At 38.4% G+C, this 27,605-nt stretch overlaps 1 protein-coding gene across 1 annotated transcript in view; it reads right to left on the reverse strand.

The window, feature by feature from the left end:
• The window catches only part of THSD7B (thrombospondin type 1 domain containing 7B), an 860,293-nt gene that overhangs the window by 576,304 nt on the left and 256,384 nt on the right, over positions 1-27,605 (reverse strand). Inside the window, exon 3 of the mRNA XM_060626021.3 lies at positions 1,242-2,052. Coding sequence (XP_060482004.3) covers positions 1,242-2,052 — 811 coding nt within the window. The remainder of the gene's footprint in view (positions 1-1,241; positions 2,053-27,605) is intronic.

The following is a 27,605-nucleotide window of genomic DNA, read 5'->3' on the forward strand; positions in this document are numbered from 1 at the left end:
TTGCCAACCGCATATGGCATAAATCAGAATGAAGCATCAAAGATGAAATATGCTCATTTGTGAAGTCAAATGAAAAATAAAAATTAAAAAAACAAGAAACAATCATCACATTACTTTGTTCTTGAATAGCAGAGGTAGTCTTTTGAGCCTCTCCCAGCCAGCTGTGGATTCTGAGAAAACAGTAACTGGTGATAATGATTAATTCTAGAGATGAGTGTTTCACTATTTTGTAATATACGTCTTACTGAAAGGCATTTAAATTTGGAAAAACTTGGTAACATACCAGTGCTTTAAGACCTTCTGGGGAAAATAAAACAAATACTACTTTGAGCATATTTCTATATACCTAGGTCATGATTTTTCTGTACTACAATTTAAAGTAGAACAATTACAAATAACTTTTAAGCACTAACAGCCTTAACTATTCTTTTTAAAAGTTTTAGTCCATTCCCTCTACAGGTTTGCAATTCTAATTATTGCCGTGCAAGGTAATATGTTTTTCAAATCGATGTCATAGAAAGCATTCTTAGATTAACTTACTGTTATTATTACTACTATAAAAAATCTACCACTAAAATGTTAGAGAATCTTCTTAAACATGAAAACAAAAGTAAACAAAACCAAGTTTAAAAAACATGAATACCGGGTGCCTGGATTACGCAACCGACCTCAACTCAGGTCATAATCTCACGGTTCGTGAGTTCCAGGCCTGTGTTGGGCTCTGTGCTGACGGCTCAGAGCCTGGAGCCTGCTTCGGATTCTCTCTCTCTCTCTCTCTCTGCCCCTCTCCCACTCATGCTCTGTCTCTCTCTCTCTCAAAAATAGATAAGAATTAAATTTTTTTTAAAAAACATGATTATGAAAAATGATAATTTTTGCATAATTTCTATCCCAAGTTTGAGAGTCAATTTGAATTTTTATGATTATAAAGAAAGGTTTAGTCTTCTATTACTATAGTGATAAATGTTTTTTTAAAACTTGTTGACACTTTGATAAAATGTGGAAATGCATGCCTTATCCTATGTAGTTGTACTATTAATTATGTAAGAATTCAGAGCTCTGCCTGGTCTATACTCTGAAATGTTCACAATTGAAATTGAAAACCTCTTAAATTAAACTTCTAAAAACCCAAATCCCCAACCTGATTATAATTATCCCTTTATAGGAAATAATATATCTTATAAAATTATGTTGTAAAATATCTAGATGAAGCAAAGATATAAACACTGAAGGCCTCCTACCTTAACATAGCATTTTTTCCGTCACTTCTGGTGCACCAGACCTGCCGAGTTTGATAACCGATCTCTAAGTCCCAGGGCTTGGAATGGTGATGTGGCTTGTAACTCTGATGTCTAAAGGTTACTCGCTCCTTTGAATCAGAGCTAACATCCAGAACAGTTCTTCCGCTTAGGTTAATTTCTTTAAGATGAGGCAGCCTACATTTACTCCATGGTCCAACTTTAAGGCTAAAAGTATATTCCTCTTCTCCAAGAGGACAGGAAACGGGAGTGTCACAGGCTCTTGACTCAGTCAGATTGGGACACTGAGAACCGCCATAGAGAGGGGGAGCGATGGCTGCCCGGGTTCTGTGTTGCAATCGCTTCTCACATCCCTTGCTACACTCGGACCATTGTGAGAACTCAGATACAACACAATCCCGGGGGCAGGGAATGAGGCAAGCTTGCTCTGTGGGGGGCCGTGGGACAAAGTGTTCACATATTTCATTTCCAGCCACGGTTCTGTTCAACTTCTGAATACAACGCGCAGTCCGGTGCTGTAACCCATGTTGCGCTGTCACACACTCCTCAGGCCGAGGCTCGGCTTGGCCGAGGCTGGAAGGGGCGAGCACACAATGGTGCCAGTCAGAGACCTCCCACTGGAAGAGGTCACTGTGCCAGTCACAGACTCGGAAGCAGCTTCTTTCCTTTGGAGGCCTGCTGTTCTCATCACAGTTAGAGACGTGACTCGTCCACCCTTCCAAGTGGAAACACCACAGTGCACGACTCTGGACTCCTCCTGGTCCACAGTCTCCTGCGCACCTTCCCCAGGGGCCTACAGGCACAAAGACAAGGATGTCAATTACTCAGACATTCCACCCGGCCCTCCACACAAAAATGGGTCAGTCTGCACACTTCCCAACACAACCAGTATGATACTATGAACTTGAGTGGAGGTTTAATTTAGTTGTGAAGAGTGTAGACGCTGCATCGGTCTGCGTTTGTTGAAATCCCCTCTCCCTATCTTACCAGCAATGTAAACTTGGATGAATTACTTCCATTTCTAAGCCTTAGTTTCCTTAACTACATAAGGGAAAGAATAAAAGCACTGACTTGCAGAACTGTTCTGAGGATCAGTAGTACAATGTGGTGCCAAGGAGACAATGCACACGTAATAAATGATTGGTATCATTATAATCGCTACATTCCAAAGCCTATATATCTAACTCAATATTAATACTTTCTAGGTAGACAATGTTTGATCTCAAAGAAAAGCCCTAAACCCAGGATCTTAATAAAGTAGGGTCTCTCATCTTTCTAAGCCTTCAGCTCAATACTGCAGGTGGCTCAGAAGAGAAATACGTTTTTAAAAAATAACTTGCCAAAGTATCCTAAATATATTTTCACTCGCTTAATAGATGTCCCCGCTTTTGGTTTTTGCTTGCAGAGTGAATTGCATGAAAAAGAAAATAGCTGATGGGGGAGGATGTAATAAAAGCAGCAACAGCACTATTGAACTGCCCTCACAATCCCTGAAATATACCCCCTTGGATTTTCGACAGGTAATGACTCCGGGTAAAGCTACCAACATTGGTTCATAATATGCCACTTCTTTTAATTACTGAACACGTTTTCATGAGAAAGAGTCCCACGAAGAAACGGACAGACAAAAGAGTGTCCATTGAGGTTTCTCACATTGTTTTGCATCTGATCTGAAGACATACCAGCCAGCCTTATCCAGAAGGCTGATGATACAACTTCATAAGGATGGCAAGTAAGCACATTTTATGTCAGTTGGAAAGAAAATACTTTCCTCTCTTTCACTTTACTTAAATATGTAATATGAACGCAAGAAAATTTTATCAGCTCAACCATGTAACCTTTGCCCCTACACTAGATTGTGACAATAATAAAGGTAATTCACACCCCGAGAAACAATTTACATAGGTAAGGGAAAGAAGATGCAGTCTTTCTGTCTTTCCCCAAATCTGATCAAACACTCCAAATGCCCAAATGCCATTTAACTACTTCATGGAATTTGTTTCCATGTCCACACATTATATTTCTAGGAACAGTAATGTGTGCATAGTCACATGCATTTAGGAAGAGACATATATATCCTCAGAGAAACAGGTACTTGCATTTGGGGTCAAATGCTGCAGTGAGGATCTATCACTTTAACAGGACATCAGTTTTGGGGTTCTAATGTGCAGTCTTCCCAGTTCTTCCTCACAGCTCTATCTGGTTATGCAGACCTACTATGCCAATGACTTGTCACTTTGTAAGTGAGATTAACGGAGAAAATACCCTCAGGTCCTTTCAGTGTCCTCATCCTGGAGACTCCTCTTGCTGAAGTGGGCACAGAAGTTTCATTGAAGTAAGTCAGCTTTTACTCACCACAATGCCCTTGACTTTGCCCACACATTTCCTAGGCGTGGTGCCCCAGCTCATGACACAGTAAATGCACATAAAAAATGGAACTCTTGGCTCAGGCCGATTTCATCAACTGCCCTGGATTCTGGTGATTTTTCTCCTAGATCACCCACAATTTTGTACTCTGTAAATCGAGATGTTCATTGCTACACGAAAGTCATTTAAAGGCTTCATGTGTCCAGATGCTCTGGAGCAATCTCAGTTCAAGTATGCCATCCCTTGCCCATCATGGCAGACTGTGCACGCAAATTTTTATTAGTGCCCCCCAAAAAAATCACCATGGTTACTCAGTAAAGAAATATTCCAGGGGCACCTGGGTGGCTCAGTTGGTTAAGCATCCAACACTTGATTTCGACTCAGGTCATGATCTCACTCACGATTAGTGTCAGTGCAGAGCCTGCTTGGGATTCTCTCTCACTCCCTCTCTCTCTTCCTCTCCCTCCTTCTCTCTCCCTCTCTCTCTCAAAATAAATAAACTAAAACAAAAAAAAAAGATATATCCATTTAGCAAATTTTAAAATCTAAAATCAGTCTTGAATAAAATAAAACAGTTATCAGATAAAATTGAAAGATGCTCATTTTCTAAGTACTAGGTTTTTAAATAATGGCTGTCTGCTTATCTTTATTTGTTAATGTAGGAAATACACACAACTTTTCCCTTAGGACTGTGTGTGTGTGTGTGTGTGTGTGTGTGTGTGTGTGTAAAGAAAGTAAGAGCAGAAAAATCAAACCATTTCTAACCAATCTGAAAAATTTAATACTAAATTTAATTCATCTAGAACACCTTACAAAGTGATCATTATTCTTACTCTTAAAGCATTTTACTAACATATTTTCTTATTATTAAAATGTTTCCTTCTTGTTCTAAGTTTTTTGCCTACTTTCAAAACTGTTAAGGTAGCTTTTTTTTGTTATTTGAAATCATTAATATTTTAAACCTTGTACATTACTATTCTTCCCTTAGCTTTCACATTCTCCCATCTACAAAGAAATACATCAAACAGCAAAAAATTTCTTAGATCAATGGAAGACAAAATATACATATTAAGAAATAATTATTACCATTTGTTAAGGGCTAGCAGTGCTGTCATAGGCTGGGATGATAGCAGAAGACTGTTACATATTCAAGAATTTTACCAAGTGGTTGCTAAATCATTCATAATTTGAAATCAACCATGATGTGAGTATTTATACCACAAATCAAGACATTTAAAAACAACAACAACAACAACACAGAACTGCTTTGTCATATACCACAAGCAATTTGCTCAGTGCCTTCCTTCCTTTCTTGTTTCTTACAACAGTCCTCTGACACGGGGCTGGAATGCTCCTTTTATCAACTGGGGAAACTAAGCTCAGAGAAGTTACAGGGTGCATCCAAGGTTATACAGCTAGTAAATGGTAGACTAGAATGGGACTCCAGATCTGTGAGACTCCAAACTTAGGCTCCTGCCCTTCATTTGAAATGAGTTTTTGTTGTTGTTGTTGGTGGTGGTGGTGGTGGTTTTTTTTCCATATGCATTGGTATGTGTGATCCTAACATCACAAGGCAGATCTGTTTCTTAGCTTAGCTATGATCTCTCCCATATGGTAGTTAGTATTCCTTTGGATATGAGTACAAGTAATCAAGGTGGTATTTGAGCAATGATTTCCCCCTTCTGGCCCTGGAAATTTAGGATGGCAGGTAAGACACATGCATGTTGATAAGCATTAGTCAGTACATTTAGGAAGGCGCAGTCAGGGTAGAATAGTTTCTCCTCATGTTAAAAGCAAACTTTGCAGACAACTGAACAACAGGTAAATAACAAGCAAATAAAAAAGTGAATTGCGTATGCTTGGAATAAATGAAAAACAAATTGCAAACAAGACACATAAAATGGAGACAAGACCTCTAAGCAATTGACCTATAACAATTTGCATTTCTCAGGCATAGAGGCAAAATGTGTTCCATGATTTATTCAGTTGTGTTTGCCTATGAACTTTAAACACACACACTCGTGAAAATCACATAGCCCTGAGGGATTTTGCCATTTCAGAAAACATGCACATTTAAGTAAGATGTGAACTACAGTTTGAGAAATCTTGTATCTTTGTCCAAGTTCAGAAATAGGAAATATTAAAGTTTTGAGCAGTTGCCTGTAGAAAATGAATATCACCTTTAAATTTTATATATATATATATATATATATATATATATATATATATATATATATATATATATGTGATTATATTCACAATATATATCTTAGATAATAATCTAAAGAAACATATAGGAAACCCATGCTTGTAAACATCAATCATTTGGTATTCCTTAATTGAAAACAGGCCCCAAGTAATACAAATTAAACAAAATTAGAACCAGTAAAGGATTAAAAGTTTAATTAGACATAATGTGCCTTTAAACTAAAACTCATGCTGTGTTACATTTCTCAGAAGATATTTTAATGGTATAACAGGAATAGTAATTCAGTACTTGTTTACCTGGACCAACATTATGCAAAAACAAAATTCACCTGCAATTTACTACCTTTTGTGTATGATAAACATAGTCGTTCTAGAATAAACTGCTAAATCTTTTAAATCACAACAGTTTTAATTATTACATTAACATTTTGGTTTAGAAGGTAAAATCTTTGCACACAAAAGGGTAGTACTGATGGACTCTTGGGTCACATTCACATTTAAGACTCTTTGATTCTTTTTTTCCCCTGCCTGTGTTTCTTGCAGAAAGCGGAAATATGCGAATGCTCTAATGTAATACTCCTCCAGAAGCAGAAAAGTGCTGGCACATTTTATTCTCTTAATTAAGTTATCCTTAACTGGATTAGTTTAGATGAATGTATCTCCCAATCTAAATCATCATATTTAGGACAACCTACTGGATGCCTGAGTTTTAGGTGCGGCATTCACTGAGATACCTACAACAAAGGAAAAACGGAACTCAAGAGGTCAGAGAGAATAAACACATTCCATAGCTTTTGCACACCATTTGCCACTGTTTGAGGCAGCAACCCTGACTTAATACCATTCATGCAATAGGAGGAGATGTTTATTTTACTATTCTTTTTTTTTTCAACCACTGCTTTTATTACCCTGACATTGCTTTCTTTTTATCTTGGGCAATGGGGTTGAGGAATGACATGAATGTCAATGCAAAGCTTTAATACCTTACCCAAATTATTTGTGGATAATTACTATGCCAAAGCATTCATAAACCTCAACATTACCAAATGTGATATAAAACAACATTGACTTGTAAGATGCCTCCCCTCCAAGAAATAGCTTGAAATTTATACAGTAGCTTTCACTTCTCAAAAGGCTTTCACATCAACCATGGAGTAATTAAAATAATGTTTCTATTGCATAGTGAACAAATATCTAAGAAATCTCACTTTCTGAAACACATCAAGGAACCCAAGGAATAAGAAAAGAGTGGCATCTGAGCACTCATTCACTAAAATAACAGTTGCTCATTACCTGCTACTTGACAAGTAATATATTAGACTCTGGAAATATAAAAATAAATGAAACATTAAGTATCTCTTACAAAATCTGGGCACTAAATGTAATGCCAATTTGCTCCTGAAGAGGACATTCCGTCTCTCCTTCAGGTCTATCTATACTTACTTGGTACACAGTTTAGCAGTCTTAATGTTTTGGTTTTCCAAGCTCATTAGATCTAAAGCAGCAAACCAGAAATTGAGAGGGATATTGGAGGCAGGGGCACTGATGGAAGCTAGAAGGGATGGCCATTCTCAAGTCTACACTTCAAAATCTATCATTTTTTTTTAAACATTTATTTTTTGAGAGACAGAGACAGACTGTGAGCGGGAAAAGGGCAGAGAGAGAGGGAGACACCAAATCCAAAGCAGGCTCCAGGCTCTGAACTGTCAGCACAGAGCCCAGTGGGCTCGAACTCATGAACCATGAGATCACGACCTGAGCTGAAGTCAGCCACTTAACCAACAGAGCCACCCAGATGCCTCCTGAATCTGTCATGTTAATTAATAACTTCTACTAGCAGAGGATGTTTAAAGCCATACAGCACCACCGAAACTAACAGAGAAAATTTGTTCATTATATATATCCATTACTGAGTTATATATCAGATATCAATAGAAACACAATGTAGAAAATGTAAAAACATGGAAAATTGTTTTCAATGAGAAAAAATTTAAACCATAATGCATTTTAGTTAAAAATTCTATTATGCTTTTCACAGGAACCAAAAAAATCCTTTATTAATACTAAAGCTATTTTCAAAACACACCAGTGGTCTGAAGGCTATGTGTGCTACAGTATTCCAGTATTTCTCATTAGAGATTTTAACAGCAATGGTTCAGAGCTGTAACTTCATTTTCATAGGTATAAAGATTTACTTTTGGAGACAGTTTATGATTCCATGCAAGGCCACCACAGAGCATTTGGACTGAATTTTTATACTTGCAGAAAGCGCAAGCACTGTTGCTAATATCCCAGGCTCTTTCTGTATGATTGTGCTTTTGTTTGACACCTAACAGCACGTTTTAAGCCCATTTCATCTTTGTGGACAGATGCCTCTGACTGAAAAGCAAAGTGCCTCCATTACTTATCATTTATGATTACAAATTATTAGTTGCCAGTGGCTAGAACATCCATTAAAAGTAGCTTGACAGCAAGGCAGATTAGAAATATATCTGAACGACTCATCAGCTAATGCAAACACCACAGAGACAGAAAACCACCTTTTAAAAATTGTTTATCAATATTTCTGGTCTGAATTCTACTTTCTAAAAATTCTGAAGCTAAAAGGAAATCTCAAGCCTCATATTCTTCACTACATTCTGACACAAAGTGGGTCTTTTCAGATCACTAAAACCTACAGCCTGCTAACTGCCTCAAATATGGGAATGGAAAGGTAATGTGACAGCCCACAGTTTTTGGAGGAGGAAACAAAGCCCAGACAAATTCAATGAGTTGCCCAAGGTCACAAAGTCATTTGGAGCAGAAATGGGATGGAAAATTCCATTCCAGACACCCAGTCCAGTGATCTTTACACTATATTATGCTGGCTTCCATTGTAACACCCTAAGACTGCAAGGGAGGAATAAGGACTCTGTAAATGTAATCCAAGATGGGGGGAAGGGCGCGGTGAAAGGAGGAAAAACATAAAAAACAAGTGAAAATTACATAAAATCACATACAGCACAAGCAACAAAGTGCCTGTTAATGCTGAGAGTTTTCAGTCTCCTGCACCGGCAACTGGAGCCGTTCTCAGGGACCTTTCACAATTTATTATGTGAAATGGGATCCTTCCTGCCTTTGAATGCTTGAGAACACGGACTCAGCTATGTTCAAGAACATAAAGAACCAGCAAGTTTCAGGGGATTAGCACACAAACGAAGCCTCAAGCACCAGTAAGAAATTACGCATCCCTAGAATAACTATAGCAAATAATAGGAACAGTTTTCTCAACACCTACCATCTTCCTAATACATTGTTGATATTGTTCTTCTTTGCTATATGAGACCATCAAAGCATGAGGTCAAAGAACATGCTCAAAGTAAACACCCCAGAAGCCCTGCTGCTGGACCCTCCGTTCTATCCACCTCATGCCTTTTCCACAACAACTGCAGTTTAACTACTTTTAGTAGCCATATCTCTTGAGCAAATGAAGCCTTGCAATGCCCATTAGATAAACTATATTTAGAAGAGGGATCTGTTTTACGTGCAGCTGGTGTGAGGGGCTCAGGGCACAGCCACTCCTCTCCTGCCTAAAGGACTCTGCGCCTGCCTTGGTCTCAGCTCAATGGCCTGGCTCGGGTGATGGCCCTGGAACTCCTGGGGCTCTGCTACCTGTCAACGAATATTTATGGGGTGTTCTCATCCCATAAATATGGCTCCAGTCAACTTTGACTTTACTTACAATAAATGCTTCCGCTAAGCCCTCTAGATTCCCTAGAGAAGCAGAAGAAAATCATTTACTCAGCTGTTTTGTATCCGTTGTGTGAAAAAGGTAATGAAGAGTAAGCCAGAAATGGAGTGAAGCTGAATCCCACACAGTGTTCTTCTGAAGGACTTTCTCCCTTAGCTTATGGGCCACTCAGGCAGTGACTAAACTTCAGGAGGGCCAGAAATTTGTTTGCTTTATACTTCAAAGAAGCAAACTGGAACAGGTGCTTGGGAGGCTGAAATGTTTAAGCTGTACTCCTTCTCCTTCGGAAAAAAAAAGAATAAAGTGCTATTTCCACAGTGAATAATCAATACATGTTGGGATTGATAAAGGAGGCCTATTTTGTGGCTGGTTGTCCTAGACGTTCACTGGAAAAGCAGCAATGTTGAGACTATGTACATAGGCTTTAAGAATACATGAAGCAAAAGGGCAGGGTGGCATCCATTTTATTTATCATTAAGCAACTCAAGGATTAATTTCACCTAGGCTAAAAATTGCACTGGAGCATACTTGAGATAATATTTTTTTTCGTAATTTCAATTCTCTAACAGTTACATGGAGTATATCTACTTTTCAATATGTCTTTTCTCTAGTAGCAGATAGTCATGACGAACAAGTGAGAGAGAACAAAACATAAGGTACATTTTGGTGGATAAAACATCTAGTTCACCCAATTTTTTTCTTCCCAAAGAAATAATTATTTCAGTTTTGAAACAGTAATTTTAACACTATTTGAGACTCTTGTCATCCGAAAAATAACTTCCAAGTTACTGATTTGAAAAAATATCTGAGAAACAGCAGTACCATGGCATAATCACAATATTATTTTCTATCTAGAAACACTAGAAATACCTATGTGTCCTATACAGTCTAATGAGCATCCTAAGGATTCTTTCACAAAGATCAAATCCAATCAATCACGCATCAGTTTTACTTCCTAAACATCAATCCAATTTGCTCATATTTCTTCATTCCCACTGTACCACCCTCTTCCAAACCACCATTTTCTCTTGTATGAACAAAAGGAGTAACCTCTTGTCTGGCCTTCTAGCATGTACTGCCCCACCCTACTGCACCCCTGATGTCAATTCTTTCTCCATATCACAGACACATATCATTTAATAATTCAAATCTGTACCACTTTGGGTGCAGCTTGTCATCTATATGGCATTTCCATGCTTAAAGCTTATCAGTTGCTTCCCATTCCTCTAAAAAAAAAATTAACATGACATATAAGTTCCTACCTGATCTGGCCCCTTTCCACCTCTTTAGGATCCTGATAACCTGGCCACCCAGTTTCACTCACTGTTCTGCCATCATGGTGGTCATCTTTCAGTTCCTCCAATGCTCCAAGTCCCCTCCCATACCTGGGGGACTACATGTAGCTACAATTGTACATGTGGCTACAATTCCTAAAGCCAAATCACATGTTCCACCCCCACTCTTCATATCTTAAGTCACTTTCTTAGAGAATGCTTGCCCTGCTCTGGCACGACCTTACTCTTCCACAAAGCACTCACCACCCTTGTAATTACAAATCCGACTGTGTAATTTAATCCTTGTCTCTCCCACTGGATTCTAAACTCCATGATGGCAGAAACATGTCAGTCCTGCTCACCACTCTATTCCCAGCGCTAACCTAGTGCTTGGCATATGGTTAGCCTCCCACCCATTACTAAAGCTGGAGCAAACAGCACTGTAGGAAGCAGAATCATATCTAAATATAACTAGGAGTAATGTCAGTACCACAAACTCATCACACAAATGAATTGATGGTTTTACCTAAATGAGAGGGGGCGGAAAAAAGGTCCATTCTGTGTTTCCTTAGCATATGTTTAAGGGAAGCAATCTCCAACATGATGTGCAACATGATTCTTAAATACTTGTCTATCCCAACTGTATTCGTAATGCCTATTGTTCTTTGTTGCAACTCTGCAACTCTCTGGGCCCCTTGTGTCCAGACTCCACAAAGCCCCTGCACTGAAGAATGGGGTACCCAGTCTTCTCATGGTTAGCATTCTAATTTTAACATTAACAAATACAAAGTCTACAGAAATACCTTTGACCTTGGACATAGGTCTAATTCAAATATTCTAATTGATCCAGGAAGTTGGCTGAACAAGTAAAATAATATTATCTTTTTTTTTTCTCAGAGGATTAAATCTTTTTTTCTCAGAGAATTACATATCGGATCATATCATCCTTGCCTACTAACAAAACTAAAAAGTGGCCAGGGATGAAATTATCATGGTGGTTACAGCTCCAGTAGAATAACAGCAGCATCAGTCCTACAGATACTGTGGGAAGACAGTGTGCTCAACGCTTTGTAACAATCATGTCACTCAGTCCTCAAAGCAGCCTCACAAAGTAGGCTAATTTTCAGAACTCCCAGCTGCCTTAAATTTCCAATTTCAGGAAAATTGGCAGAAGAAATGAAAAGAGAGTGAATGTAGTCTCTTCAGAGTTTGTTGATATGATTACACTCTCAGATGCCCAGGGAAAGGCCTAAGAAGGGAAGGGTCTGGGAAAGTGCACTTACAGACGGTTAATTTGGACCACTCCTCTGCCTGAGGAAGGGAAGCACCAGAAGCAGAAAGAAACCCTAGAAACCTGCCAGGATGCATGTCCCTGGCTAGACCCTGAAGGATTCTGTGTAAAATGTCTTCCTGCTCAAACCCTAATGCAACTTTGAGAAGCATTGTTATTCCAAAGGGTGGAGTTTGGGTCAGAGACCAAGTCTTTGTGTGGGATTGGGGGATGGGAGAAACATGTTTCAGAAGTATATTTCATTTACAGAAACACAGATTTTAATTAGAAGGTGATGGAAAAAAAATTTTTTTTGAGACACTTTTGAGAATGAACACAGCCCAACTTGATTCTGGCTTTTGTGTTACCAGAAGTCTTGTCCGTTAAGAAGGTTATGTTAGATGTTTCTGAGGGAGGAATGCCCTTCCCCTGACAAATAACTCCTAGCTTGAAAATAAAAAACTTCCTCCCTGCCCCTTTCTCATGTCTGGAGTAAGACTGATAAGAGCAGAGATGTTAGTGTTAGTAACAGAGACAAGGAGATCATGTAGCTTGCTTCCCCAGAAAGGAAATGGCAGCCTGGGCTGTCCAGGCAGAGAAGGCTAAGACCACTGAGCACCTCCCACAGATCCACAGGCTCAGCACAGTGGGAAGGTAGCACAAAGGACGAAACACAGCATAGAATTCTAGAGTCAGCCAGCCTATCAGGAATAAGGGCCTTCTAAGTGGGGACCAGTATAAATGGATGGCTAGGAAACTGGGGTCCAAAGGAAAAAATGGGGGACCCATTTGGTGGTACGACGAGCTCAAAATAAATAACCAAAGTTAGCTGACAAAATTATTTCTTGCACACCTGAAGTTTTAGCTGAGGTAAGTACCCACTACAATAGTCACCACCACATATAATAATTAAAGGGAATCAGAGAAGCAATAATAAACACATACCCCACCAACCCATAAACTGACAGCACCATAGGATATTCAGGCCCTTGGCTCAATAACATACTGAGAAAATCTATCCTCATTACCCTTTCGTAGCTGGGTGAGCACGAGGCAGTGGCCTGAAGCCTGTGTCAACTCTTTCTAGCCTCCTCCTCCCCTGCATGACTGGAATTTCCCAGAGTGCTTTGAGCAAATTCAATTTACAATGAAAGTGAACTGTGGAAATGTCATCTGAGTTATGGGAGTAGTTTACATTTTTACCACGAAAATAATAATTATTGTAAAGTAGCATTTATTATTTGATAGGCTTAATGTTAGTACACAGATGGTTGAAAAAAATGCCAAATTTTAACAACTTCTGGGGATAAGGTAGTAATGGGCTGCCTCCTGGCCTTTCCTTTAGTAACCACTTCCTCTGATCCCTGCTGAAGATAACATATTATCATTCAAGAAATCCCAAAATGTTTTCAGTGGAACAGCTGCATCTTTTAAGATCAGTACAGAGAGAAGAGCATTGTTATTAAATAAATTTGTGAACAATGCAGAGTTAAAAAAAAATTCAAGTTTTCTCTTTTTAGGAGTCCTCAAAGCTATCTAAATATCGTGAATCCCAAAGAATGTATCCCTAGGGTACAACACTTCATAAACTTCTTTCCCTATGTCAGTTTTTTCCTGGAGGAAAAAAAATAAACATATTTTGCATGTGTGATGCTTTTCCCTTGCTAGATGAGGTGATGGACCCTAGTTTTTAACCTTAATGATCTTAATTAATATGAAATAAAATCATAATTTTAACTTTAGGATCCATACCATAAGATGAAGTTAAAAATGCAACTTTCAATCCACAGCCTGGCGTTCACATCCTTGCAAAACAAAACACACAAAACCACAAAGTAAAGAACACACCAGAATAAATCTAAGATCTGCCACCTGTTCACAAAGAACAAGACAGATAGAAAACACACAGCAGAGATCCACCTATCTGTTAGGTGTTAGCAGAGCAATTTCAAAGACCTAAGACACTAGATCAAAGTGCATGGAAGAGGGACAAAGCTTAATGTTGTGAAGGCACGAACTGATTTAAAGCAATCACTGAGCATGCCACTAATTTGCAGCCCAATAAAAAAGTCCTGCATATGCTACACGTCTCTAATTGTTAGATTTTCTATGTCATTTCAAACATAGCTTGTGCTGTGCTAGATTTTACTTCAGGATATGACAAGATGTACTTCACTGGCCATACAGTGAATCATAGGATAATTATAGTAATGTAATCAGATTCTAAGTTTAGAACACAGCTTTATTGACTCTGTATTCCATGCAAGAACACTACATGAACTTGATATTCTGTAGCACGCAATCAAAAGAATTGATTTATATATACATAAATATATATATGTATATATAAATCCATTGTAGTATATATTATATTAAGGATATAGCATATATTTACACATTTATATTGTATTATACATTGTATTAAACATATAGTACACATAATACTAATTTATATTGTGTAACAAGTATTTAAGCCAATTCTATTTCCTATGCATGATATACATTATATATTTCTGTATGCATTTATTATGTAGTATATATAAATGTATATGTAATATAACAGATTATATTATATAATCATATTAGATATAATACGTATGCATGAGTTTGTGTGTAAGGCTGTAAACACATATACACATACATACACATATATGCATGTTGCCTGTTGATTCTGTTAACCTCTTATGATATTTCATTAGTTCCAATCTATACCCAGCACTAGAATGCTTTGCCCAATGACAGAAGGTACTGCTTATCAGCATCCCCATCCCTGTCCCACCACCAATAAACTCAAGGAGTCTTTTTCTGCTCCTCTTCCTTCTTATCCAAACAAACGGGTAACTATTCCCCTTGGTTAAAAGACTGTGCTTCTGGGTACTAATAAACATACATACATACATACATACATAAACATCAGGGTACTAATATCCAATACTTAAGGAACGTCAGTTCTTTCCCCACACAGAGACCACACAGAAACTGATGACGCACAAAAAGATATTTCTGAATCGTGCAAACAATTATTAATTTACATTCACTGTCAACCTACCCTCTATTATATTTCTCTTCTCCCAAAATCAATATGTAATTCATGGTCTAGAGATGGAGATTTAATGTGGACCATAACATTGTACTCCCTGGGCTCTTACTGTAACAAGCTATTAGAACTCTTTATCCCCCTTGTGATTTCAGAGAATTAGTCTGAGCACCTCATAATTCCTATCCTGATGAAACACATTATCAAAAGCCTATGCCACTTTGAAGTAATTGGAAGTCCACACTTCCTAATCTACATTAAGATTTACTTGAAGTGTTTTTTTTTCTCTATTTCAAGACAAATGTAGTCTCAGCATGAATCTCTCTCCTTTGCTTTTTTCCAGTTGACCACATGAGCCATGGGATATGTCAGACAACCCATCTACTGGGTTCCAGAAGAGATAATGCTACTTCTTTGCTCACTGAGGAGAAAGGAAGGATCAAAATTAGCTTTCATACTCAGCTGGGCGGGGGGAGTTTGGTGACCCCCACAGCTCTCCTGTCTGCCTTTCCATTAGAATACATTTGCAGGAAGGAGTGCCTGGGTGGCTCAGTGGGTTAAGCGTCCCACTTGGGCTCAGGTCATGATCTCACGGTTTGTGAGTTTGAGCCCTGCATTGGGCTCTGTGCTGACAACTCAGAGCCTGGAGCCTGTTTCAAATTCTGTATCTCCCTCTCTCTCTGCCCCTCCCCTGCTTGTGCGTGCACTCTCACTCTCTCAAATAAATAAACATTAAAAGAATACATTTGTAAGCATTGTCTAGCCTCTGTAATTCTCACTGAAGAGTCCCTTCTGGGAGTGAAACAGCACCACTCCTCTCTGACCTGCTTCTTTCTTTTGACAACTGCAGTAAGCAACAGGGGCAGAGTGTCACCCACAGTGCTGTCAGACCTTTAGTTCTACCCTGGGGGTGACTACAGATGTGAACAATTTGGCAGTGTTCTGGGAGCCTTACCTGAGTAGACTAAGGAGCAGGGGGCAAGGACAGCTACCTCTAACCAAAAAATCAACATCTTACCTGACCATCTGGTCTTGGTAAATGGAGAGAAACACCCCACAGTGGGCAAGACTCTGCACACAGTGTCTGACAAACTACTCTTAAATGCTTATGTTCATTCATTCTTCCAAACACTTAAAGCAAAGAGTCAATGACAGTAACTTCTTTAAAACAGGAGAAAGTAGGCTTATAGAAAGTGTTTTGGAGCTATACAGACTTGAGTCCAAATCTTGATCTTGCCATGGAGCACTCTGTAACATTCAGCAGCACGTTTTGCCTTGATTTTCAATCATTTCAACCTATAGGCTGGTAAGAACAGATATGATACATGAAAAGCTCTTGACTCAGTGCCTGGCACACAATGGGCACGTAATAGATAACAGGTCCAGGGGCACCTGGGTGGCTCAGTCGGTTAAGCGTCCAACTCTCAGTTTGGGCTCAGGTCATGATCTCACAGTTTCATGAGTTCGAGCCCTGCATCAGGCTCTGCACTGACAGTGTGGAGCCTGGGATTTTCTCTCTCTCTCTCTCTCTTCTCTCTCTCTCTCTCTCTCTCTCTCTCTCTCTCTCTCTGCCATCCCCTGCTCATGCTGTCTCTGTCTCTCTCAAAATAAATAAATATATAAATAAATAAACTTTAAAAAAAAGATTAAATAAATAAATAAATAACAGGTACATGTGGGAGATACTGTCTGTTACTAGGCTCTTGGTCTACATAAGCATCAATCTCAAATTTGGCATTTGACATCTGGGGCCAGATAATTCTTTGCTACAAAGGGCCATCCTTGCCTTACACCCTTGAAGTGGTGGCAGCACCCCTCACCCCAGTTTCTAGGCATTGCCAAATATATGCCCCGGGAGGTAAAGTTGCCACTGGTGAGAACCACTGGTCTACACCATATCGTTTATTTTATTGATTTATTTTTTTTAATATATGAAATTTATTGTCAAATTGGTTTGCATACAACACCCAGTGCTCATCCCAAAAGATGCCCTCTTCAATGCCCATCACCTACCCTCTCCTCCCTCCCACCCCCGATCAACCCTCAGTTTGTTCTGTTAAGAGTCTCTTAACACAAATCCAGGAGGTGGGTGACTCGTCCATTCTACAAAGCAGCTCCATTACCCATCCAGAATCCCAGCAGTAACAACGGGGAGATCCAGAACAGTGAGCCAAGAGCCTAAACTCTGCCTGTGCTCCCCATCTTTTTGTTAGTTTGTTTTTTTATTTATTTTGAGAGGTGGGGGAGAAGCCGGGCGGGGGGGGGGGGGTGCGGGGAGAGAATCCCAAGCAGGCTCCACACTGTCAGTGCAGAGCCTGATGTTGGGCTCAATCCCATGAACCATGATGAGATCATCACTTGAGCTGAAATCAGGAGTCAGACACTCACCTGACTAAGCCACCCAGGCACCCCTATGCTCTCCATATTTAAAATGTGATTTTAAAGAAGAATAATAAAAGTCCATTGATACCTATTCAGCATTCTATGTTCCACCTCTGGCTTCCTAAAGCAATGTTTATACGACTTCATGATTTATCTTTCCCCCATTTTTACTAATTTTCAATATATGAATTTTTCAAGCCATCCTTCCCCATATATTTCAGTGCTATTTTATTAAGGTTCACCTTACCTTCCCCATCCTGTACTCTGGAAATAACCTGGACTTTGGAATCACAGTCAGGATTTGAACTGTGGCTCCTCCATTTTCTAGCTATGTGACCACAGGCACACAACTTAACCTACCTTTATGTCCTACAGAAAAGCAAACTGGATTTTGTCAACTTCACAGTTGTATCAACAGCTAGCCCTCCAGTGCAGCTTGCCACGCAGGGCAAAGCTAAAAGGTACAAAATTGCCATTGTGAAGTGAAACCAAGCCCTCAACCCTTTTGTGCCAGCCATCACTACAGGTGGGATGATTCCTTCCCCTGCATTGAATGTACTCTGCCTGTTCACACCTCAAAAACAAAATCTTATTTCCCCCCACAGAAACACAAGTTTAAAATAACCAAACTTCCTCAACAAACTGAATACCCCAACTGCCCCAGCTAGTCTTAAGGCTAAGAAATTGGTCGGGCCATGGGCCTTGCAGTGCTTGTTAGCGGCCAAAGGCAGGAGAGGAGGCTCTTTTCCCAGGAAAGGGGACAGGGTCATCCACAGCATGGATTGTCCATCAGAGGGCAGTAAAGACCTGCTGTCCAGCACAGACAAATGATTCCTTGTCATCCAGTAGGATTGAACATGACCATTTAGCTTTCAACCCCTTGCTGTAGTGATTTTGAATGAGGAGGTTTTAATAAGATGCCTAAAAATCTCATAGAGAAAATGCCAAATATTTCAATCACTTTCTACTCTTATAACTTCAAAAATCATGAAACATTTGAGGACATTTTTAAGCACACAGACCCTTAAATTCCAAACTTAGTGATAATGACATGACCATCTTGAGCCCACACTACAGAGTGAAATGAAACACTATGCGGTCAGGGTTCCATCTTGTGTTAAAAGTTTTACAATGTTAAAAAAAATCCAACTGATTCACCACAGGAAGAGACGAACAAAACATTTTTTATTTTATTAAGCATTAAATAAGATGAAATTCTTAACATATAAATGAGAACATTGGGATTATCCTTCTCATAGATGATATGACCAACACCAATTCGGCTTTATACATCATCCTTTATTTAAAACATCCTCCTTAACATCCTTAAAGTTATTCTTAATGTCCTCTGAATAACCTTTTCTATACTCTCTATAAGACATGCATTTTCTAATATAAACTACACTGTTTATACCACCTTGTCACACAATGGAAACATGTGTGATAAAGCAATCTTAAGATACAACTTGTTAGTGCAGAAAGTACTTTGGTCACATAAATCCATATTTATCTTCTTCAGAGATGTAGAGAGGAGGGAATAAAGGAAAACCGTAACCCACCACCCACCCTACCCCCCACCAACCTGGGTTAAGACTTTCTGGAAAATAAAAATAAGACCTTTTCTCAGACAAACAAGTGTGAAAAATGAAAACAGCAGATTATATCCACATGGAAAAATAAACTGGATTCCTAAAGGCCTGTCCCTTTAGAATAAAAGAACAATATCACAATATGCTATATACATATATATTCCATTCAGAAACATGAGCTCCGCCTTCATACAGCTCTTCATTAGCCCAGGTAAAAGACTCTAGTACTCATTTAAATTTAGATCATTTTAATATATAAATATAAAACAGTCAAGTTGAAATAGTACTCCCTGATATAAAATATCAATTCAGTATTAACTACAAATAATATTATACTACTATTTATAGTACTTACATATATAAACAATTCAATTCAGCATTAAGTGACCGCTATGTAGAAAATGTAGACATCAGAATTATAAGAGGACTTTCAGAAATTAATGTCCAAATTTAAATCTGCGCTCAGATTGCTTAGAATCTCCTAGGAAAAGAAGACTTAGCTAAAATTATGTCAGTGTAAAGAATGATTAGTAGTTACTCCAATCAATACACAAAGGCTTTACAAACACTGAGTCAGAAAAATTATCCACTCAGAAAACTGGATGTTTCATGGACGGCAGAGTATTATAATGACACATGACACTTTCTTCTCAGGGAAGGAAGAGAAAATGGGAATGATGTGAGCAATTTTTGAGGAATCCATACCAAATGGTCTTGATTTTCTCAATCAAATGGGAGGGAAGTGACAAACTATCAGTTATAAAACAAGTCACAGGGGATGAAAAATACAGCATATAGAATGTAGTCAATAAGACTGCAACAGTTTTGTATGGTGACAGATGGTAATTACACTTAGCATGGTGAGCATTTCATAATGTATATAATTGTTGAATCATGATGCTGTACACCTGAAACTAATATGATATGTCAACAATACTTCAGTTTAAAAAAAAGAAGCAAAGAGGAGTCTGGGTAGGAGAAGCAACCTGACATTTACTGATCGCATGCTTTCTGCCAGCCACTGTGCTGAATGCTTGAAGTACTCAGAGACCATACTGTATGCCATCTTCCTTGCTCTTGTGAACAAAGAGAAACATTGGCTCATGCTGAGTATCATTAGAAGCCGTCACTTTTATATAAGGATCTAAACTAAGGGTTCGACACAATATCCCATAGCTGTTGATGCCAAAATATGTTATGATCCCATGAGAGTTGTAGATGGAGCTGGTATTTCAATTAAATAGTTGTTTAATACAAAGAAAAAGAAAGTCCTAAAATAATGAAAGGGAAACAGAGAGAGGAAGTTTCAGCCCAGCCACTGTGAGGCAGGGAGACAGACAAAGAATCCAGTAGGGATGAATAACTGTCCCTCTAAATCTGCTGTCTGGTATTACACTATGCAAATATTTAAAGGTTACCTTGCATCTGTGATAGAGATACCCTTTCAGTGATATTCTCCTGCTTTCCTAAGTCCCTCTGGGGAAGGAATGCACACACCATTCTGATTAAATACTTACAGAATGATGTTCTATAGACACTACAGAAGTTAGAAGTATTTCAAAATAGCCCTATTTAAACAAAAGTCTACTTGTGACAGGTATGTCTTTTTGTGTTTTTCAAAATCATACTGAGAAAGTTGTAACAGTTCCTTCAAGTATACTGAAAGTGAGCAATCACTCTTTGGCAATATTGGTAATAATAATATATCTTCATCCTTCATAGTTATTCATAAGTTTGATAGTGTAACTGAGAAGGAAAAATGAGTATTTCTCTGAAAAAAAATTGTGAATATTACATTTGCCATGCAGGTGACATAAAAAAAAAAAAGATGTAACAAGAAGATTATGTGTGCTGACATTTCATTAAAAGCTCTGTGGACATTTGTATATGGCTATTAAGCAGAAAAACCAGGAAATGAAGATTATCTTTCAGAAAAGGAAATCATAAGGTAGTTCTACTGAACATTTTGAATTGAATGGTATTTCATGTGGATTTGTGAAAATAACTAAAAGTTGTGGCATTTGTAATAAAAGTTGTGGCATTTGTAATAATGCCTTAAAAATACTTACAATTCTGTACGAAAAGCTCTGAATCATTTAATCATTTTTTAAAGCATCTAGTCATTCGTTTTAAGCGTTTGCACATGTTGAATATGTGGAAGCACATTTTATGTACTCTAGAGTACTGCTGATGTAGTAGGTAGTATATCATCAAACTACTGCTGCAGCAATTCTAAGGTCAAAGCTATTGCTTTTGGGTTTGATACATTTTACACATGATTTATGGATTAATTTTATGGAAAATATGTAAGCTATATGTCCCAAAAAGCATTTTATGGCATTGTAACAATAAAACATTATAGTTATGGGATGCCCTTCATCTAGTCATATCAAAGCCCTTTCCTGACATTAGTTAATCCTTGTAAATACCCCCTCAGAGGCAAGAAAGTATTACTTGCACTACCTTTTTTTAGAACACAGAGAGCACTGGGGATTTTCACAAGTCTACCTGGATTTAGAAATACTACAAATCATCAATGCATTTACTCATTCATTCCATCTATGATGAGCCCTAGAAATCATGTTAAGACCTGGGGATAGAATGGGCCAAAAAAACAGGAGCACCATCCACGGCCCCTTTCTTGGAACTTCTTGTGAAATGTGTGAAATGCTTTAATTCATGGGGATCAAAATCAAACGATAAAGTAATACTTCTCTTCTCTAAAAGCTCACACTAATAATCTAGGAACATACCTCTCTACAGTATTTGCTAGCAGCAAAAAGCTAAGCTTCCAAGCAGCAAAAATGTGTCACCAAAACACCACAAAACGCTCTGAGAATTACTTTCCACACCTCCCTGACAGAGATTGGTTAACTGGTTTCCAAGCCAGTGAGTCAAAGTAAAATTAGAAAAGAGTGGGGTACAGTTAAATGGCAGTAAGAAGCAAGCACTTCAACAACACATATAACACAGACAGCTTAATGATAAAAAAAGAGCGACACAGATCCCTACAAAAGGCCAAAAGTAGAGCTCAAAGTTCACACCAGTCAGAGGCTTACCATTGTCAGGGGCTGACAGTCCTGGAGTGCATTCTTTCTTGATGATGTTATTGATGACATTTGTAAGAAAGAGCACCACATTTTCAACCCTCTCTGTATCCAAACTCTGCAATATGACTTCTCAGAACTTCCATCAAGACGTGGAGTCTAGTTCTTCATCTGAAACTAGGTTAGCCTCATGACTTACTTTGGCCAAAACAGTGTGCTGGGAGTGACTGCACCAGTTCTGAAAGGTCTGGAGAAGACTCGTGTACTCCTGCTTCCTGTGTACTCCCTCTGCTGCCATGTGAACTAAACTCGGGAGAGCCTGCTGGAGGATGTGACCCCACATGCAACAGAAATGAATCACAGCAGCTATGACCATCTCAGATCAGCCAGCTTCTGGCAGACCTTCTAACTGACTAGAGATACAAGGGCAAGATATAATCTGCTAATCCCAGATTAGCAGGACCCACCTAGCTCACCTGTAGACACATATACAATAATAAAATTAGGTATTATTCTGGACAAGCCTAACCTAAGACTTGAGATCACTATTATGAAGAGCTCCAAAGGAATCGTCCCAACACCCACATGTATGTACAAATATGTTTTCCTAAGCCTTTCAGCAACCTGCGAAATCTCCTTTCTCTACGTATCCTGCATATCCTTCTATAGAGGATTTCCCATGGTCTGTATACAATATAAGCATTTTTGTATTTGTGTTTTTACCACCAATCTTTCTCTACACCCGTACACTTATGTACTCATGCATGCTCACACACACGCACACAATTACCATGATACACTAAAGCTGCTTCTCCTATACCAACATGTGTCCATGAGGTGCAACAGTCTTAAACAGAGTACAAAAATTGGACCAATATGACTTAAGGTATAACCATTTTTACCTTAGCTGTTATAATCTTTCAACCAGCTACAGGCTGCCTCAAAGTTATGATAAATCAATGTTTCTAAAACTGTGCTCCATGGAACACTAGACCTATGGGATGTCCTATATAAATAGGCTACGATGATCAAATAACTTCAGGAATCACAACATGATGATACTCCTCCTGTCTTGTAGATTGGCAATGCACATTAGCATATTAAGTCCTCTGAAAAATCCCACAACAACCTGATCCAATACTGATCATTTTCAAAGACCTCTTGGTTCATACAACAGAAGTCTACTCGACTGAGCACTGACTCAAGGAAGAGTCCTCTAAGGAGACTGTAAATCTCAGAAGATTCTACTTTTATAGTCATAGTAGCCAAGGAAAATTAATTCTGTCTCAATTTGACTTTTTGCACTATCCTTAAGAGATACAGATTATGCATTATTACAACAAATATGTTTCCATATCTTTGAACATCTTAAAAATAGAATATTAGTTCCCGGTGATTTTTTAAAATGAATAAAATGGAAATAATCTAAATGTACAGCTACAGTAAGAGTCAGATTTATCCACAAGATGGGATACCTTTTAGCCATTAAAACTATGCCTTTAAAAAAACCTGGAAAATGTTTATAATATTATTCTAAGTGACAAAACAGAAAATATTTTATATTGTGCTATTTTAGTTATATAAAAGGTACACAGGAATGAAATAAACTGAAATATTGACAATGATTTTCTTTGGTTGATGGGATATGGAAAATGTATATCTTCATCAGTATATTTTTATATAATTTCTAATGTAACCTAATATAAAACAAACAAAAAGTTAATTCTAGGTCCTCATAAAGAACCAAAGCATCATTTACCTGCCCAGCTTCAACCTATTTTTCAGGTCTGAGCTTAGTCTCCTCTAGGAGACCATCCAGAACCCTATAGCTACATTAGATTCCCTTCTTGAGAATGTCCACAGGATGCTCTGCTCTTTACTATCATAGCACTTAAAACTGAACATTCCATTTTGTCATTTACTTGTTTATACTTTCAGACTATAAACCCTCTCTGCTTAGTTCATCACTGCAATCCCAGTGCCTCGCACAGTGACTGGAACCTGGTACCTGTTACATAAACATTACTGAATAACTGAAAGGTTGAATGGTTTCTCATTTCCTAAAAGTGTTGCATAAAGTGTGGCACAGAGAATGTAATATCTGCAGATATTAATTAAACTTCCCCCTTAAATAATGATATCTTTCATTAAGGCAAATGATTTTTTGATAAATTATCAGTAATTTAAACTTCCCATGAAATTTTACCTACAAACTCTTTCTTCCATACCCAGTTTAAAGGATAACAGAGATCCCTGTAATTTGGTATATAATTTTATTTGCAGGACTGTTTAAGCACTATAAGGTTACATATGCTCCTATTCGAGGCTCTCAATTTGCCTTAGGTAGGAGTATGCTCCTCTAAGTGTATGAATCCAAACCAATAAATTGTCTCAACATCAAACTTTTACCTATGTCCAAAAACAACCACCTTAATAATGGAAACTGTTTTAATTCCAGAAGTGAAATTCTATTCACTTATCCTCAAAATTTCATGACATGGTTCATTTGGGGAGATATATACCTATATAATAACAGGAATAATAATATAATTAGCTTACATTTACTGAATGCTTACTATGTGCTGGGCATAATGCTAAGCAATATGCATACATTATATCCTCTGACCCGCACTTTATGAGGCAGATAATATAATTTTACTATTTAACGATGGGCAAAATTGAAGCAACTATCTTGAGTTTACAATAACTGCCAGAGTCAGGATTATGAAGTACAGAGTTCAATTTATTAATCGTATTGTCATTCCTTCTACAAATATTGCTGAGTGTCTACTCTAATAAAGACATTGCTCTGTGTCCTGGGAATATACCAACGAACAAACAGCCCTGGGCTCCTAGAGCCTACAGTTTAATCAAGGTAGATAGAAACTTAAACACATGAGTGCAAGCATACTGTGGCAAAGATGACTGAATGTCCAACATGCATTTCCCCTTTCATAGAATATTATGTCATTGAGAAGCTGTTGTTCAGACAGGATTAAATTTCTCAGCTCTCCTTGCATATAGATGTGGCCATGTGACTACTTCTTGTGAAGAGAATGTGAGTTAAAGAGATTCCATTTTGGCAAAGGTTTCAAGAAATCTGGTGCAGATTTCACCCACTTCTCTTTCTCCTATTATCTGAAGTCCTAAGAAACAGTACAGGAGTGTTGACGCATAGGGAGACCTGTACCCCAATGTTTATAGCAGCACTTTCAACAATAGACAAATTATGGAAAGAGCTGAAATGTCCATCAGCTGATGAATGGATAAAGAAATTGTGGTTTATATAAACAATGGAATACTACTTGGCAATGAGAAAGAATGAAATATGGCCATTTGTAGCAACATGGATGGAACTGGAGAGTGTTATGCTAAGTGAAATAAGTCATACAGAGAAAGACAGATACCGTATGTTTTCACTCTTATGTGGATTCTGAGAAACTTAACAGAACACTGTGGGGGAGGGGAAGGAAAAAAAAAGTTAGAGAGGGAGGGAGCCAAACCATAAGAAACTCTTAAAAACTGAGAATAAACTGAGGGTTGATGGGGGGTGGGAGGGAGTGGAGGGCGGGTGATGGGCATTGAGGAGGGCACCTGTTGGGGATGAACACTGGGTGTTGTATGGAAACCAATTTGACAATAAATTTCATATTAAAAAATAAAATAAAGTCCTAAGAAACAGAGGAGCCTCTACATGGAAGCTGCCTGAGTCTCCCAATTTCTACTTAGAAAAAAGGCATCTGCCGACCAGGAGGACATGCCGTGGACTGTTCTGTGAGTGACAAATAGCCACTATGGGCTAAGGCATTGTACTACGCTCTATTTCTGAGAGCAGCTAACACCACTCTAAATAATACAGAATATGGTACCTTGATTTGAGTGCTACCATGAAAATAACCTGAATATGTGACATCAATTTAATGGCCAAGCAGTGAGTGACACGGAACAGATATCATATATTACCTCATCATAAAATATTTGAGAACACTGTTGCCTACAATAACTGGGAAGACTGACCCAGCACCTACTTGGCCTATATCTCCAGGAAGTTTGACTTTTGAGCATTAGTTCTTGTCGGGTTATACTTGCTGCTTTTTCCAATGCATTATAAGAAACTAATAAGCTCAAGGTAAAGTTGACTGCTTAGTAAACAGAAACTAAGAACTTGCTGGGAGAGAGACAAATGATAAATGACCATAAATATCCTGAGATGGGAATGAAAAATGAGGACAAATGTTTATTTAAAAACTTATAATTTAAACAAATATACTCGGCTGGAAACAAAAATAAGATTGTTGATGTGGCTTTCCAACACATACATATTATTTCAGGTGGCCACCATAGGATGAGAGGCATGGGTTTGAGGAGGCAAAGAACCAAAGCAGTCTCAAAACAGATACTGGAAACTGGTAGGGGAGTGTAGACATACAACACGGATTGAAAGCAGATAGAGCAAAAGGCTAAAACGTTTTGAGGAAATTCTATTGGCAAAGAAACCAAAAGCCTGGCTTTTAAAAAGCCTTGGACTCTCAAACTCTTAAAGCAATCCTTGGTCTCTCCAAGTTTCATGAGCAGGGAGCAAGTTGCAAAAATTGCATAGCCTCTAAAAAAGGTATTTTCCCAAAGCTCACTTCAGATGTGTCCATGGAGAAAACTGAAGAAGAGTTTCTTAGAAGGCAAGGAAAGAACCATAGAGAACAATGGAGATGGAAGTTCCTCCCAAATGCAATCTAGGTTCTAATCAAGAAAAAAAGGGTATCTGGGTGGCTCAGTCAGTTAGGCGTCCAACTCTTGACTTTGGTTTAGGTCCTGATCTCACGGTTGGGTTGTGAGATCAAGCCGCATGTCAGGCTCCACATTGAGGGTGGAGCCTGCATAAGAGGCTCCCTCTCTCTCTCTCTCTCTCTCTCAAAAGAAAGGAAAGAGGGGGATGGAAAGGAAAGGAAAGGAAAGGAAAGGAAAGGAAAGGAAAGGAAAGGAAAGGAAAGGAAAAAAACGGAAAGGAAAATTCCTCCACTGGAAAAGCAGTCTTCATAATCCCTGTCTTAAAAAGATTCCATTATGTTCTGAACTGCTAACTGCCCTGTAATTGTCCATCTTCCTTATTCTGAATGGGAATTATGTTATACATATGCTGTTCCTGTTCTACCATTTTATTTAGATGTAAGACAGTGATCTCTTCATTACCTCCACCTCTTTGCGAGTAGGTGAAGGAATGTGATTAGTTATGACCAAAAGAATTTGAAGAGGGTATATGTGCCCATTCTGGACAAGATTTTAAGAAGTTAGCATGCTTCGCACACACCACACTCATTGTCCCCTTCTGCTGCCTTCAGACTCTAGAGAATAACATCTGGATGAAAGATATCTGGGACTATGAAACTTCACATGGAGAACAGTTGCCTGCCAAACAGGAACATTTATCTTGAACTACCACACAAG

The sequence above is a fragment of the Panthera onca genome, chromosome C1 (assembly GCF_046562875.1).
Source record: "Panthera onca isolate mPanOnc1 chromosome C1, mPanOnc1 haplotype 2, whole genome shotgun sequence".
NCBI classification, from domain to species: domain Eukaryota; kingdom Metazoa; phylum Chordata; class Mammalia; order Carnivora; family Felidae; genus Panthera; species Panthera onca.